This window comes from Anas platyrhynchos, chromosome 15 (genome assembly GCF_047663525.1).
Source record: "Anas platyrhynchos isolate ZD024472 breed Pekin duck chromosome 15, IASCAAS_PekinDuck_T2T, whole genome shotgun sequence".
NCBI classification, from domain to species: domain Eukaryota; kingdom Metazoa; phylum Chordata; class Aves; order Anseriformes; family Anatidae; genus Anas; species Anas platyrhynchos.
In genome coordinates this window covers 12,139,565-12,154,950 of record NC_092601.1, presented here as the reverse complement: position 1 = coordinate 12,154,950, position 15,386 = coordinate 12,139,565, and the positions used below count along the sequence as shown (strand labels likewise).

At 38.3% G+C, this 15,386-nt stretch overlaps 2 protein-coding genes across 9 annotated transcripts in view; one reads left to right on the top strand and one right to left on the bottom strand.

Moving 5' to 3' along the window:
• Positions 1-463: 463 nt before the first annotated feature.
• Positions 464-6,091, bottom strand: LDAF1 (lipid droplet assembly factor 1). 4 transcript variants are annotated; one of them, XM_027468916.3, is made up of 5 exons: positions 5,952-6,091; positions 4,516-4,654; positions 3,553-3,721; positions 2,588-2,726; positions 464-1,344 (listed from the first exon to the last, which is right to left on the bottom strand). In XM_027468916.3, exons 2-5 carry the CDS (start codon positions 4,585-4,587, stop codon positions 1,251-1,253), a joined length of 474 nt encoding a protein of 157 aa, XP_027324717.3. In that variant the 5' UTR covers positions 4,588-4,654; positions 5,952-6,091; the 3' UTR covers positions 464-1,250. The 4 variants fall into 4 exon arrangements, with proteins under 4 accessions (XP_027324717.3, XP_027324718.3, XP_071879966.1 ...); XM_027468917.3 differs by having other exon boundaries at positions 4,516-4,650; positions 5,952-6,090; XM_072023865.1 differs by lacking the exon at positions 5,952-6,091 and adding an exon at positions 5,624-5,762 and having other exon boundaries at positions 4,516-4,650.
• DNAH3 (dynein axonemal heavy chain 3) overlaps positions 5,747-15,386 on the top strand; it is a 63,840-nt gene continuing 54,200 nt past the window's right edge. The window contains exons 1-7 of one of the 5 annotated variants that reach the window (XM_038186972.2): positions 5,747-5,882; positions 7,302-7,465; positions 9,385-9,506; positions 10,068-10,169; positions 12,074-12,299; positions 13,865-13,934; positions 14,857-15,046. In XM_038186972.2, coding sequence (XP_038042900.1) covers positions 9,474-9,506; positions 10,068-10,169; positions 12,074-12,299; positions 13,865-13,934; positions 14,857-15,046 — 621 coding nt within the window. In that variant the 5' untranslated portion in view covers positions 5,747-5,882; positions 7,302-7,465; positions 9,385-9,473. Of the gene's footprint in view, positions 5,883-6,025; positions 6,228-7,301; positions 7,466-8,714; positions 8,924-9,384; positions 9,507-10,067; positions 10,170-12,073; positions 12,300-13,864; positions 13,935-14,856; positions 15,047-15,386 lie in introns of those variants that run through there. The other 4 variants (XM_072023853.1, XM_072023855.1, XM_072023852.1 and 1 more) reach the window with 4 other exon arrangements.

Genomic DNA, 15,386 nt, shown 5'->3' with positions numbered 1-15,386 from the left:
GCTCTGATGTGCAGTCTTACACCTGGACAGTACCACACAGTTGTTAATATGTCTTTCCATTATCTTACACACCAATCCTCATCTGCTGTAAACTGGTAAACCTCTATTGTAATTGACTACCACTGCAGATTTGATCAAGTGGAAATAACAGCAAAGTAAAAAAACTGTGCGTGTATATTCATATGAAACCTTTGTTCCTTCTTTTAGATGGATTTCTCCAAGGTGTTTGTTATATAAACAATGCCACAGCACTAGCTTTTTTTACAAAGAAAAACAGAGAAAGCACACTCCTGTTTTGTTTTTTTTTTTCCTCCTGCCACTTGAATATTGTTATCACCTAGAAATTAAAAAAATAAATCTGAGATAAAACTTGGAAGTATCTGAGAAAAGTGTTACCGACCTAGTAGGTTTTAGCTTGAAAGGAAAACTTTTACCATAAATAGAATATCATAAGACAACTTAGTTAAACAAACAACACTTTATTAAACTAATATAGTTAGACACTTTCTTAATGCTTAAAAATATTATAGCATTTGCAAAAATGGGTAAAGTTTAAATAAAGTACAAGGTTACAAATGAGAAGCAAAAAAGGCAATTTAAATATGCAAAATAATATAACAAAATGCAAGACCAAATTGCATACCATTGATGTGATGAGGCAATGAGAAGAAGGAAAATACTCCTTCAGAAAAACGCAACATTTGAAGGTATATAAAAGCTTATACCACGAGTTAAGGTATGTTGTAACTCAATTTTCCTCTTAAAATATAAAGCATCAGCATGGTATGCTCACAGTATTTTAACAAAGGCTGTTAAGGCTTAAAATGTTTTTCAACATTCAAAAACATTTGATATTCTGAGCCTTGTCACGTATGTATCAAAACGGCCCATGGCTGCATACAAATTTCAAAAGGTAGTACATCTAAAACTCCAGTTAACGAATGGGAAGTTGAATACCCACCTACCCTTTTCACTTAATTGTCACCAACTTACTAGTGGCTGTTATTATCACATCCCTTTACCAAATCCTTTGGAACATCTCATCATGCACATAGACTTAATATCACAATGCACTGCTTAAAAGGTATTCTTACTATTAGTTTTACAGTGACAGTATAAGATGTATATTGTTTTTTTCCACTTTCCATAAGGAGTGCACAGAGGTTGAACGCTCACCAAGTAAACAATTACATTGCAAAGGTCAGAATAGTACACTTAAGTGCATATGAAGGAAATGGGGAGAATTCCACTTATTCGTTCTTTCCTTTGTTGGCAGAAAGGTCCATGACAGAAGGATTCTTCTGCGAAAAACTTCCATTAGCTTCTTGCTTTCTTATCTCACCTCTGTATACAAAAGAAAAGAACGGTTTTACAGCCTGTTCTTTCATAAGATTATTGTCTTTTAACTTTAGCCTAAAAGCTGAGCAACGTGAGACAGACCTATCTGAGACTCCTGCAACATTCACTGCTGATCTACCAGAGTTCTCTCAAAAGGCACAGGAACATGGAAAGAGCAATCTTCCAGATGCTGTCTGTGTTACATCAAGGTTGTATGACTGGTTTGTAGGTTGGGCTGTGTATTAGCATATGCTATAGAAAAGAGAAGTCTTTTCTGGAGATAGTTGGCAATGTCATGGACCTGGCAGCATGCCCTGGAGGAGTGGTACAGAGCCCTAGAACAAAGTCAAATACACTGGGACTTGCACCATGGTCTTGCCTTATTGAAGGCATCGCGGGCTCCACAGGCAGTTCTGTGTGGCCTTGAGAACTGTGTGGGAAGCACTGCTGTGATGGAGCAAACTTAGGAAATCTAGGACAGAGCAGCTATAATTTTTCTTGCCCTTCCCTATGCTTAGGAATGATTGTCATTAATTCCCTTGTAGATGCTTAAGTGAGCAATAGATGGCACTCCAGCATAATCTGCTATTGCCTCTTACCTTCAGCCACATGCTTAGACAAAGCATGGCTAAGGCAATGCTGACTAAAGCGGGCCTCCAAGCCTCAAACTTCTGGGAGCACAAGGAGACACGACTGGCAATCAGCACATGTACAGCACCCAGCAAAGAGTGTCATTTCTATTATAGCCACACGCTTGCTTTTAACTACTCATCTACTTATCCTAAGGCTACAAGTAATTTTGGTCCATCATTCTATGAATGCAGGTAAGCTGAGATAGCTGGGTACTACATCATATGGGAAGAACTTTGCGGCATACCTAAGCAAAAGCTTCATCCTCTAGGCAAGCTTCAAAGCGTGTTTTAATGACATTTAAAGCATTATTTATTCTGATAAAAAATTCTACTTTATTGTTTGATACTACAGTTATATTGTGTTAGCACATGCACATTTAAAGACTTACTTCCTTTTACCGGAGAGGCTACGTATTAAATCTCATCAAAATACATATTGATAACTAGCCATTTATGTTGAATATTAAATCAACAACGTAGCCAAAGGTGCTCTAGCATTCAAGAAGCATTCATTAAACAAATCAAAAGTGGCTAACTGTTAAAGTAAATGAAGTAACCAATGTAATAGTGCAGTTGTAATCTGAAGTCAGACAACGGATCAAGACATTAATTATTACCTTGAAGCATACCAGTAGTTGACCAGAGTTGAAAGAATGATGTAACAAACACTCAGTACTCCAGAAACTCCAAGTGAAAGGGCACCCAGGCCACACAGCACACAAAGGAGGGCTATGCCACCTATCGATATTACAACACCTAATAAAAGAAAATCAAGGTTGTTATTTAAACAAGTTTATATTTAAGTGAATTAGAAGAGCACACATTCTACCACAATCCCAAATTGAAACCATTCACAAAATGGTCTACCATTATCAGCCGCTTGATGGATATAATAGCTAAGAGCCTCGGTCTAATAGAAAATCCCCAGACAGCACTCTGAAAGAGAACCATTCTTTCTAAGATTTATATTATTTATGTGAAGGGGAAGAGGTCTGCCGAAATCAGACCAATATGTTTTCTCAAGCTCTGCCTGCACCAATCCCAATGATCTGGAGTGATTATATATCTCTATATACTGCACACTTTGTTAATATCTTATGCTATGCTAAAGCCTGTCCTACACCTCCAAGTAGCCCGTGAAGAACCTTCACTTTGGAGGTGAAGGGGCAAAGAAATTGTCAGTGTCATACTTTGCCAGAGATACACAAAATATCTAGAAGAAATCATACTTCAGAAAGTTTTAATGCCTGGCATATAATATAATACCACATAAAAACAAAACAAACAAACAAAACAACAACAAAAAACACTGCAAAATTGTCTTCTGTAAAAGACCATATACTAGAGCTATGCATGGTCAAGATAACTGGTTTAGCTATATCCAGATGGTTGAGATTAGACAGGGAAATAGGATTTCCCCTGTATAAACTACAGTTAATCAGATTAATCTTGTATTAAGAGTTTCACTACTGCTAATCTTCAAACACTCAAACTAGGAATTCCAAAAGGAAGAAGAGAAAAAGGAAAAGTTGTCATGTCTTAAAAGGGAAAATGTGAAGAAATGCAGCCTTTCATACAGTACCTTCCATGACTATCACACCGATACAAGCCATTACGGCTGTCGTAACAATAAAAATCAGGAAAAATGCAACAGGAATAGCAGACACTGCAATAAACATCAGGAGTGATAAGGCAATAAAAGGATGGTCATCTAAATATAGGCCAACACGAGAGTTCATAAATGCAACAACCTGTGGACAAAAGAAAAATATTTCATATTTTGATTTTATCTCATCACAGATAACTTTAAAAGGTCATAGCTACTTTAGTGAAAAATATGGGTAGCATCTTTTTCTAAGTCTGCAGCTTGAATAGAGGGCAACCATTGCCTCTAAATTTCACAGGGATAAGGACCTATTGCAAATATAGGTAAGTGCATAGCAAATACAATCCTAACAAGGCCTGACATGTTTCTCTTGGACTTCCCAGTTCCGTTCTTGCACAAATTTTAAAAATGTTACTAAAACAAAAAAACAAATCACGGGTTAGCAGCACAGATTTCAGTAGAATCTGAAGAGCTATGATTTTGATCTAGACAGTAGAGGCTTGTCTGGATCACAAAGTTGTTAGAAATATAATTATAATGTTACAAGCAGAAAAAAAATCTTTTTGTAGAAGCTGTTACACCTATACACTACGATTTTACTGTAGGAGAGACATTCCTCTTCCTCTAGGGAAATACGTATACTAGATTATTTTATAGTAGCACGACCATTTCACTAAAATGCCACTATTCTGTCTCAAACGGTTATGACAGTAAATCAGAGAAATGCAGAACAGATGTCCCTTTTTGTTAATTGTGGAAAGTGTGGGAAGCCGGCCCTTCTTGTAGGCTCCTCAGTGTTCACTTTAAAAAAGGGAGTGCCAATATTCTCCATAAAACCAAAGTTTTGAAATTTCATTTAAATAAATTGGGGTGTGATAGTCCAATAATTACAAAAGGAGTATATTATAAATGTTTTATAAAATTTTAATTCAGACCCACATTTGAGTTGCTGTGGATGGACTCCACCACAGAGTGCCATTGCTTCTGCAGCTCTTGCATTTCTTTAGACATGTTGTACTCCCCAGTGACAGTTTTGAATCTTCTGAACAACCACTTCTTACTCAGCCATCCAACCTTCCTTAAAAGTAAAGTAAAATTAGTAACAGGCTCGTGCAGATATTTCCAGAAAACGAAGTTTTTCTCTTGCAAAAACAGCGAATGTAAATTTCAGACGTTAAGGTCATCCACAGACTTTAAAATGTCACTTTTACAAAAGTAAATCTAGTGCAGGGTGCTCCTCCCTGAAAATGCTTCTGAAACTCCCAAACTCTGAGACAAATATGGAGATAAAGGATAATTCTCACCTTCTTCCTTTACAACATTGACCCTGTAACCATTAGGGTACTGAATCACCAGTAAAAAGTCAATTCTATCTGTATAGACAATTATTACTACTAGTGCTGATAACTTCTAATACTTATATGAAGGAGAGCTGTTTGTGTGAGTAGCCTGGTATTCAGAATTGAAACCACACCCTGTAGAGTTTCAAAACTCAGCATGTAAAGGCAAAATATTTTCAAACACTGACCACGGTTATGACAATTTTAACGCAACATCAGATCAAAAGTCTTTTTGTTCCCACCTCTGAAATCTGGTAATCTGGTACCTATCTGAATCCATTGTTCGGGAAACCATTATCAGTGGAAGATTAAGAGATGTGTTTTCCTTATTTTAAATCTAAATATTCATCGTGTCAATGTTATGTATTTATATATATGCTATATATACATATGTATACACACTATAAGTGTTTTTATACTTTTGCAATATATATTGCACACACATATATTATTTAATACTAAATTAGACTGTTTTATAGATGGTCCTTCCTTCTGTTTACACAGCATTTTAATACCAAATCGCTTCGTCCCTCGTTCCCAGTGCAGCTCAGCACAGACGCCCGCAGGTGCGCGCCACCCGAGCCCCCCAGGCTCACGACTTTCAGCCGGCGCGGCCCAGCTGCGGGACCGAGCCAGTTGCTGCCCCTTGCACACCACCACCCCCGGCCTCCTCTCGGGCTTTGAAGCCGGGGTGAGCGAGGACCCACCACGCCTCGCCCGGCTCCTCACAGCGCCGAGCCCCGCCGCCGCTCCCCGACGCCCTCAAAGCGGGGCCCGGGGCAAGCGCAGCCTGCGGCAGGGCCAGGCCCAAGCCGCCGCCACCCGCGGCTCCGGGGCACAGCGCGGGGCTTCCCCGCCGGGCTCCGCTCCTCGGCACGGAGACACCGGGCGGGGGCGGAGGCCGTTGCCCGGCCGAGCCGGGGCGGTGGGGTCCAGGCTGCCCGCGGCCGCAGCCCCGGAGGCCAGGTGGGTCGGAGCGGGGCGGCGCCGCTCCCTGCCCGCCCTCCGCCGAGCCGGAGCCGGCCTCCCCCTCACCTGAGGCGGCTGCCCGCCGGGCCGCAGCCCCCCTCGGCCCTAAGCCCGGGCCCGGCCTGCCGGGGCTGAGGGAACCGCTGCTACCGCCGCCTCCGCCGCTGTCTCCTCCCCGCGGGGGCCGGCGGAGCGGCGGGCAGGGCCGGAGGCTGGAGGGGGGCCAGGGCTTCCCCTTCGTGTGGCACAGGCACCATAGAGGATTTCAGCGAGGAAAGGGTTGGACAGGCTTCCACACACCGCCTGGGGGTTTAGGGGAATTCATTTGCTTTTTATTTCCTGGTTTGTGCACTTTGGTGTCCCCTCAAGTTGCCCTTCGCGGTCGGTCCCAGCATCCTGCCTCAGCAATGCGGGGCTGGGCATCCCCAGGGTTTCTGGGTGGGGTTTGCCCTTAGGACACAACTTGTATCCTTGAGGGTGTTTGTGTTTTTTCCTGTGCTGGAATTAAGGACAGAAAATGAGGATATCAGCGATGGCCACACAGTTCTTCCCTCAGAGATGTGTGGTGCTCAAGGGCTTACTCAGCCCTCAGGGTGCCACAGGCCAGGCCAGGAGATGCACGGTGACTGCCTTGTTTCTGAGCTACAACTCATGACATGATGTACCAGAAATGCACGCATGTTTATATTATAGAGAGAAAATCATCCACAGCTAGAGGGCTTTCTGCTGTTGGAGGCTATGAAGGCAGTCTTGGGTGAATTGTGGCTGCACAGCCACAATTGGCTCCACAATGTGGTGGAGCTGCAGGCGTGAAACGCTTTGGTTGGCATAATCAACATGTTGTTGAAAGAAGCCGTCCTGCCTTCTTCTCTGTTTCTAGTTGCTTGTTCCCACATTTCCACGTAGTCCTGCTGCCTCCTTGGGTGCGTGGGTGGCCACGTGGCAAACCTGTCTGGGGAGGTGTGCCACGTGAGAAACTTGCATAGAAAATCTACTGGGTTTTCAGAAAGATCTGTGCCCCATATGGTATCCCAGCACTTGTACTGGGATTAGGAAGGGCTCAGTTAGGTGTGCTGCACTACTGTTTGCACTGGCTGCTTTCCAGGGCCGTTATAATGGTGTTACATGCAAGCCTGAAGTTTCAGTGATTTCCCAGGCTTTTGCTACATAGAATTCGTAACACTGCAAATTACAGTCAGAAATTACCAAAAGTTCGTGTTTCTCCTGACTGCTTTAGTGACTGGTTTTTGTTGGTGCCAAAATAGGAGTATTGTAAAACTGAGCATTAAAAAATTCATGATTATTTTTTAAAGGCAATGAAATAAATTGAATATTTAATTTGGAGCATGCTGGTATTATAAGGCAAAGATGACTTTTATAAAGTATGATTTATTTATTTATTTTTTAACCTATCAGACTGTTCAGGGTTGGTGTCTTTGGGGTGCTGGTTTCATTGAGCTCTGCAGATACAAGGATCTGTGCAGACAGATGAAGTAAAGGAGAGATTTTCAGGTTAATGAACTTGGACCACGGGCTCTGAAGAGCACAACGCAAGATACTACAAGAAGAGGGTGGTGAAGGCAAGTTTATTTTGCATGAACTATTAGTGTTTATATCTGATATTATTAAAGTGCATAGTATATTGGTATACCCAGTAGACTAGCATATGTAAAATTGAATTTCAATTTGTTGATTTTATATAAATATATATTTTTTTAAAGTGAACATAGGGAAAAACTAACTGGTAGTATCATAGTGTCACATAATCCATTGATAATGGCACTATAAAATGTAATGGCTCCACTGAGTTTGAAAGTATATTGAAGACTTTAAATTTCTGGCTGTTTTAAAAACATGACATAGCTGCAGTTTTGGAGGTAGTCTTTTACATTTTAGTAATTTATTTTCCTGCTACGTGTAACTGCATAATCTCATTCCACATAAAATAGCTGTTTTTAATGCTTCCCAAACAGCACAACTAATTTATTTAACTTTAAAGGGCACGCATAAAAAAACATCTGAGTTGTACGCAGAGAAACTGTAGTTATCACAACTGTTGCTTAATTGAGATTGTCTTCTTGCCAGCATCACCTTGAAATAGCAAGAAGATATTCGTGTTGCAAAACAGCCAAATACTGCTGCCAAATACACGGGAAACAATGCTGCTGTACCAGGATAACATCCATTCTTACTGTTTACGTAAAAGAAAAATTTATGTAATAATTTTTTGTAATATAGTAAATATAATAATTATATAAATATGTGTTAAATTATATAATAAATAAATATAATAAAATAATAAATTTATATAAGAAAAATTTAGGATGAAAAACACCATCCAAAGACATTGATGAAGAGTTTAAGTTAAAATGGAAGGTTTGCCATGTTGGGCAGAATGTGTATAAGGCCTCTCTGGAGGGTCAGTGTAAGGAGACTGCACTAGATTTTATGTTGGATTGTAAGTTCCCATTTGTAAAGAAATTTAAAGGATGACACTTTCTCTCAGCACATAGTGACAATGGTGACTGGAAGGCAAATGCATACAGATCCAGAAGAACAGGGAGTACAAGTATCCCAATGTCTTTGGGTCTCTGGGAGGTTTGAATCTGAATGGTTTAAAAAAAATAATGGTGATGTTTGGATTCAAGATTTTGAATCCTTGTTTTTTTTCCCCAGTTCTCATGAAAAGTCACATTTATACTATCTTTCTTGTTCTGGGATCTCCTTTGCTGTGTACAGTGTTTTCATACAAATACCAGAGTATCTAAGATGTTTTAGTAGCTTTTGGAGGTAAGATGAACTAGTTCTATTCCTCATCGGTTCCGGAACTGAGTCTCTGCGACCACAGCTTGGTGCAGCACAGCGCTGAAAGGAGCTGTTTTCTCAGTTCTGGGAAGACAGGGAGGAAATTCCTGTCTCCTAGCACCAGCTATGCTGTAACTGGAGCAACGAAGCCGAGGACTGAGAGGAAGAGAAAGCGTTGGAGAAGTTCACCTAGCTAGAACAGGCAAAGGAACGGGTTACTAGGGCGTCTACAGGTAGTCTTCCCTCTGACCTAGCTTGCTCATGGACTCTGTGGTTGTTTAGGGCATGTGGGCCATATCGCTCTTTCTCTCCTCCCATTCCTTTTGACATGTTTATTTCTCATGGCAGTTAATGTGTGGGTAAATCTGCTGTAAAGCACTGCTGAGGACTCAGAGTCTCTGCTGCCTTAGAAGAGAGCAGGCTGTGGGGAGGAATGAAACTGGAGAACATGGAGAGGGTAGGGTGAAAAAATCATGCTTGACAGATGTCTGGAGAGAGTAAGAAAGTGAAAAGTGAGCCTGAACAGGGAAAGAGAGAAAAAGAAAGTGTGTGGTCTAGAGGGGAAGAAAGCCTAGCGTTGTAAGCTAGCAAGAAGAGAGCCAGGGGAGAGTTTTGTTCTTAGCAGAAGGGATAGGAAGCTGATTGTTTTCGTACCTTTTGTAGTACCTGAAATAGTTCTCTAATTCTTTTTCAGTGTGAGTAACTACCAGGATACTTATTCTGAGGGGGAGGACCAAAATCTTCTAAGCAGACAAAAAACAGGTTGATGAAAGACAAGGCAAAATGAAGCCAAAACAGAGACCCATGGTCCCAGGGGTAAGTTCTCTCCACTAGGACTGTGACAGATTGATATCTTTTTCAAATTGGCCGTTACCAGTGGCTTATGGTTTCACATTAAGAAGGACTTTATTTGAAGATACTCATTCTTGTTCAATATTTTTTGGGCCTTAGCCTTTATAATAATAGCCTTTTTATTAATAATCCCGTTGCTCAAGTATTTAAGAAGCATTAACTCTTTAAATGGTTAGGTAGCATAAAAATCAAGAGTTGGTGTTAGAATGTACAATGGTTTTCTTCATAACTCTTATACCTTTATGAATGAACAAGTCTACCAATAAACTGCATAGTTTATTCTGTAAAGGTACCCAAAAGCCCAATCCTTTAGTCATTAATCAAGGGCAATTCATGCTATCTTTATTGAAGCATGTCTGGCAGTTATAATGATTTCTGTGTGTCTCTGTGAGATGGGATTATTAATAAAAGTTGCCCTGTTTCATTTTCAGTGAAAACTGAAAGTCCCTATTCTTTTTGAATGAATGTTTTTCAAAGCAATATAATTCATAAATGCCTTTGAAAGTGTTTTTCATATCTCTCTAGTCACAAAATGATTCAGTGTATAACATGAGCCATCCAAAACAGTTACCAGAGTTACCACCCATACCTGCTTCTTCTTCAGCTACACCTTCAGATTTGTATCAGGTATGTGTGCTCTCCCCTTTTGCAAATTACATATGCTAGAGTGACTTTAGGCATTATATACTACTAGGCCTTAGGAATTGAAGATGGGAAAACCTAATTAAATTACTCTTGTTAAGTTAAGGAGATTACTCTTGTTAAGGAGATCACTGAGTATTTTACTGGAGCTGCTCTTATTTTAAAAAAGTGTTGTTGCAACTTATATTATTTGGAGATTAAACTGTGGCAATTTAAATGTTTGTTACATTATAGTTCATTATTATTTGCTGTTGCATTTTGACTTTAAAATATTTTTCATCCAAACAAATTGTGATTTTTTTTTCCTTCTTTTTTCCTTCCTTTTTTTTTTTTTAAACATAAATATTTTATGGCAGAGCACAAAACAACTGAATTAGAATGCTGTTCCAAAAACAGCTGAGAGCTTGGCAGGTGCAGCACTGATCTGAATGAACAACTTGTACACATGACACAAATAAAAATTACATATGCCAGGACTTAATGGGAAGAAGAAGAGAGGGCTGGCATTCCTTATCATACATGCCTCCCAGTTGCTCATTTGGCTCATTTGTGTCACTACTTCAGTTTCTCTGAGATGTCTTTTCTTAGTAAGATACTGTTTGTGAAGAAATTGTGCTGAAAAATGTCTTATGTTGGTCTTTATTTGAGATTAAGTATCTTTAACTGAAAATGTATGTTTTTTAAAAGTGAGAATTACTTAACGAAATGTTGCATTAAAATCTTTTATTGTCATGAAAAATTCAATTAAACTTTCTGGGGAAATGTCAAGGTTGAAATACAACACAAGCTGATTTAGCCACCGAAATTTTTGTCACATAAGAAGGCTTTGCATGCAGAAAGTTGTTCTATGTAGTGGGAAAGAAAGAATGTAGTTTTGAAAGCAGACCTATTTAGGAGAAGAGCTGAGAATTCAGAGTTTATACTCAATTCAGCAATTCCTAGAGATAGCCAGTGACTTTTCTCAGATCTCCAAATCTCCAAACTATTTTCAATTCTTGTATGAGTTCAATAATGCAAAACTGTAATTCAGGGACCTACTCAACTGTCTAGTGTGTGCAATGGAAGAAATGGAACTGAAATGATCCTGTGAACTTTCAGAAGCTACTTTAAGGAATATGGTTGCAGCAATAGTGTGATAATAATGTTATTCCAACTAAGTAAAAAAAAAAATCATTAAACCCGATGTAATACAGAAGCTAAATATGAATTTAAAATAAGAGCTTTAGGCACCATGATGTGAATTACATTCATTATTCTATCTTACATGCATTTTCTCTCTTAGGGTATCTTCATTAAAAAAACATACTTTTCTATCCCACATCCCTTATGCCTGCGAGCTTCCTCATTAAAGTTTAGATCTCAGGGCTGATAAAGAGCCAATTGATAGATACTAATTCACCTGAGAAGAAACATGGAATGAGTAGACAGAAGAAATATATTACAAATTGACGTGGGAGAGAGAGAAAGATGAGAGAAGAATTTGCTAATTTGTATTATTGTTCAACTATTACAAGGATCGAGTGTAGATGTATGATTAACAAAGGCTTGAGGAATAACAAGTTTTCTGATTTTAACCAAATGTATGGTGAAGAAAAGAAGCAAGAGGGAGATGTGAGGAAGTAGTGAGTACCAGATAATGTACTAAAGCTTTCCTCTGTTTTATTTAAAAAAAAAAAAAAAAAAAAAAGCATGAGTACTCCCACAAAAGACTTACATAAATTCTTTCTTAGATGTATGTGGAGCATTGGGATCTAAAAAGAAATTGGTGGTCAAATGACTCTGACTCAGACTTGTAGATTTCATCTTTATGGTGATATTTGTAGCTCTGAGAAGACCTAAAAACATTGTGCTATGTACAACTATGGCTTCTTTTTTTTCTCCCATTGCAGTTTGTCCTTAAAAGACGATGTTATCCTCGTTTGATGCAACAAGCCTCATGGACTTTGGCAGCTCCATTCAAAGAACAGAGTCACTACCGAAGCCCAAGTGACTCCATAGCTAATAATTATACTCCTACTGCACGGGATTTAAAACTGAAGAATCTTCACAAGTTAACATCCTCATCAATGACGAGGACATCACTGGGTTCAGCAGAGTGGAAAACTGCCTCACTGTGTATCCACATTTGAACATGTTCATAGGTTTAGCCTTACTTGTTCTGTACATAACTTAAAGCATCATCTAGCAAAATCACTCTTCCCTAATAAATTCTTCCAAGCGTATTACCTGACAGTCAATATAGACAAATGGCCAAAAGCATGCATTCATTTTAGTAAAGGTAAGGCCTAATAAATTTGTTAGATTCATCCTCCCAAATAATCACACAATTATTAGGAGGGAATTGTTTGCAAAGCAGAAAGCGAAAAAGATGCAAGCTCTGATTGTAGTTAGAAGTAAAAATTGGTACCAGCAGCAAAATACGGAAACACATTCAACATGTACACCTCTTATGTTCATATTCATGAGCCTTGCATAGCATAATAAAATGGGAGACAGGCATCAAAATGTTCCTGTGAGGATCAACTCCAAGTAATGTTACTTAATACACTTCTTATGTCTAAACCATGCAGTAGAAGTTTGTTAGCAAAATGTGTACGCACATGTAAGTCCTATGATATGAGATATTATGCTGTTGATTTGATATGATGTTGTGATATAATGCAAATAAGGACATCAAGAGCTGTAATACTCTTACTATTTAAGTTTACCGGACATCAAGAGCTGTAATACTCTTACTATTTAAGTTTACCGAACAAACATTCTATGAAAAGATTGTTCAGGTTTTTAAATATCTTACCAGTTGCAGGTGTCAAATTAACTCCATCTTCAAATTCTAGAACTAAGTTATTCATTAACTTTATTTCATTATTATCTAATTACATGCCCTCTGTATCAAGGGAAGACATCTGTACACTATTGCTTTCTACATAACATTGGTCTGTAAATAGACTCATCCTACATTGTTGCTTTGCTTCTCTCAAGTGTTAGAAACTGTTTTTTTTCCCCTCAGATAGATGACACATAATAGATCCAATATCTGCTTATTTCCCTTGTACATCATTTAAGAAGGGTTTGATTTTGTTCACTAGGTAAAAATGGTTTCTTAATTATACACCTGATTCTTCTACACATTGTACTTCTATAGTACATGAGTGGGATGTGGGAAGCAGGTCATGGTATGTGTCTTGGAAAATATTCATAATGTATTATTTTTTTTAAAAGACCTGTTTATTTGTACACATGGTAATAATTTGAACTTCTCAGATTTTTCCTGTGCAATATATTCTGTGGAACTATACATTGTATTGAACTGCTTTTAAATTCAAAATAGGAGGTCACAGGGCAGAAAACATGGTTTGTTCAGAGACATATGTAAGCACTGAAGTCAGAAGTGTGAGCTGAATGCTTTCCTGAACCTAGTTTTTAGTTTCAGACTCAGCAAGATTCTTTGACATGTGGTTTTACTGTCTTGCTAAATCCTTAGTCAGAACCAAGGATTTCTTTGTGATATTGCATTTGTCTGGCATTTCATTGCCTGATGGAATTGATCTAGTGTTGTTTTTTTTTTTTTGTTTTGTTTTGTTTGTTTGTTTGTTTGTTTGTTTTTGTTTTACCGATCTAAAATAATAACTTATTTGAAAAATATTCCTTTATGTGATTTTCTTAACTGGCACTTAAAGCTTCAAAAGATTTTTCACCTTCCAGGAAGAGACTCAAAGTTGCACAGAGAAGTCAATGTGATTCTGCTAGGTAATGTTCTATAATAGTATAAAGATACAAAATATTAGTTATTCTAGCTATTTGATTTGTGCTTTAATTTTTCTTTTGACTTGGATGCTATGTTCAGCATCACTACTAAAATTGTGTTCTAAATGAGTAGCTTTCACTGCTTCTTTGTGGCAGGGCAAATTTCAGTCTTAGGCATGCTAACAAGGTCTTCCTTTTACAATGAGTGACTTGAGAACCCAGAGTTTAGTTAATGGAGATGGAACTCAGTTGTTCTGTGAGTGTTTAAATGCTCTGTAATGCTCCTGGGGTTTTGACAAATTGGTCACTCTTCTATGATGACTGGAAGTGCTATGACAGTAACTATCTTGTTCCATGTTAAGATAATATTGTGATCTGTACCATTAAAATGACAAAATGGAAACTTAAATTCTTTTCAACTATGGATGGGATTATGTGGAATAAATCAAGTACGGAGTGACTGTTGGCTGATTGTTGCATATCCTGAGCAGTGTAGACAAAAGATTTATAGAAAATAGCATATAACCTGAGAGTGAAATCTGCAGTACAACATGTATGCAAATGAGCCAATTTAAACTTTTGGCTCAGATTGTTAAGATTTTGGAAGGATAATCACCTGAAAATAGGTAAGATCATGGGCAACCTACATAATAATAAAAGTAGATCTGGCACTGATAGAATTGCTTATAAAATCTTGCATGTCTCAGTGATATTGTACAATAGGAAAGTTTATTGTTATATGATATTAAAATGATAGATTGTATTTCCTCTGTTAAAGTAATATGGTATGTTACACAATTTTACTGAGTAATTGAATACTTCATCATAGGCCATACTTGTCCTCAGTGCAGTAGCTTATCATTTGTCCATGTTAATTTAAGAATCAGTTACATCTTCTTTAGTCACATGTAGTCTTTTGTTTCAGAAGTACACCAACATTGTTGAACAGTTTGGATCTCATCTCACTGTGTGTACCTGCTCATATGCCAGAATTACATGTTATACATTATACAGACAACCAACCATTGACTCCAGAAGAACAATTTGTTATCATGCACTTACATGAGGAGGAGATAAATAAGAAAGAAAATTCACCTTCAAGTAATGATATAGAGGTATTTACTTTTCGTTTTATGGTTGAGAAAAGCAGCAGCAATAATCATCAGTGATACGTCTATAACCTCTTTACTTAAAAGCAGTTGAGAAGAGAATGCAGTGCAGGAGGTTTAGAAGATGTAAATATGAATATTTAGCAACCTGCTGTTAAATTTTATTTCCTTTCCTATTTGTTTCTCTTCCTGGCTCCTTGGTGTGCTTCTTGTCCAAAGGGTTTGCAAGTAAACCTATCTTTCCAAATTCTTAACCTCTCACATTGTTGGCTTGTACTTCAGAGATCAGTAATTTAATATGCTGCACTTAATTTAATATATGCTTACATCAAAAAGTGCAAGTATT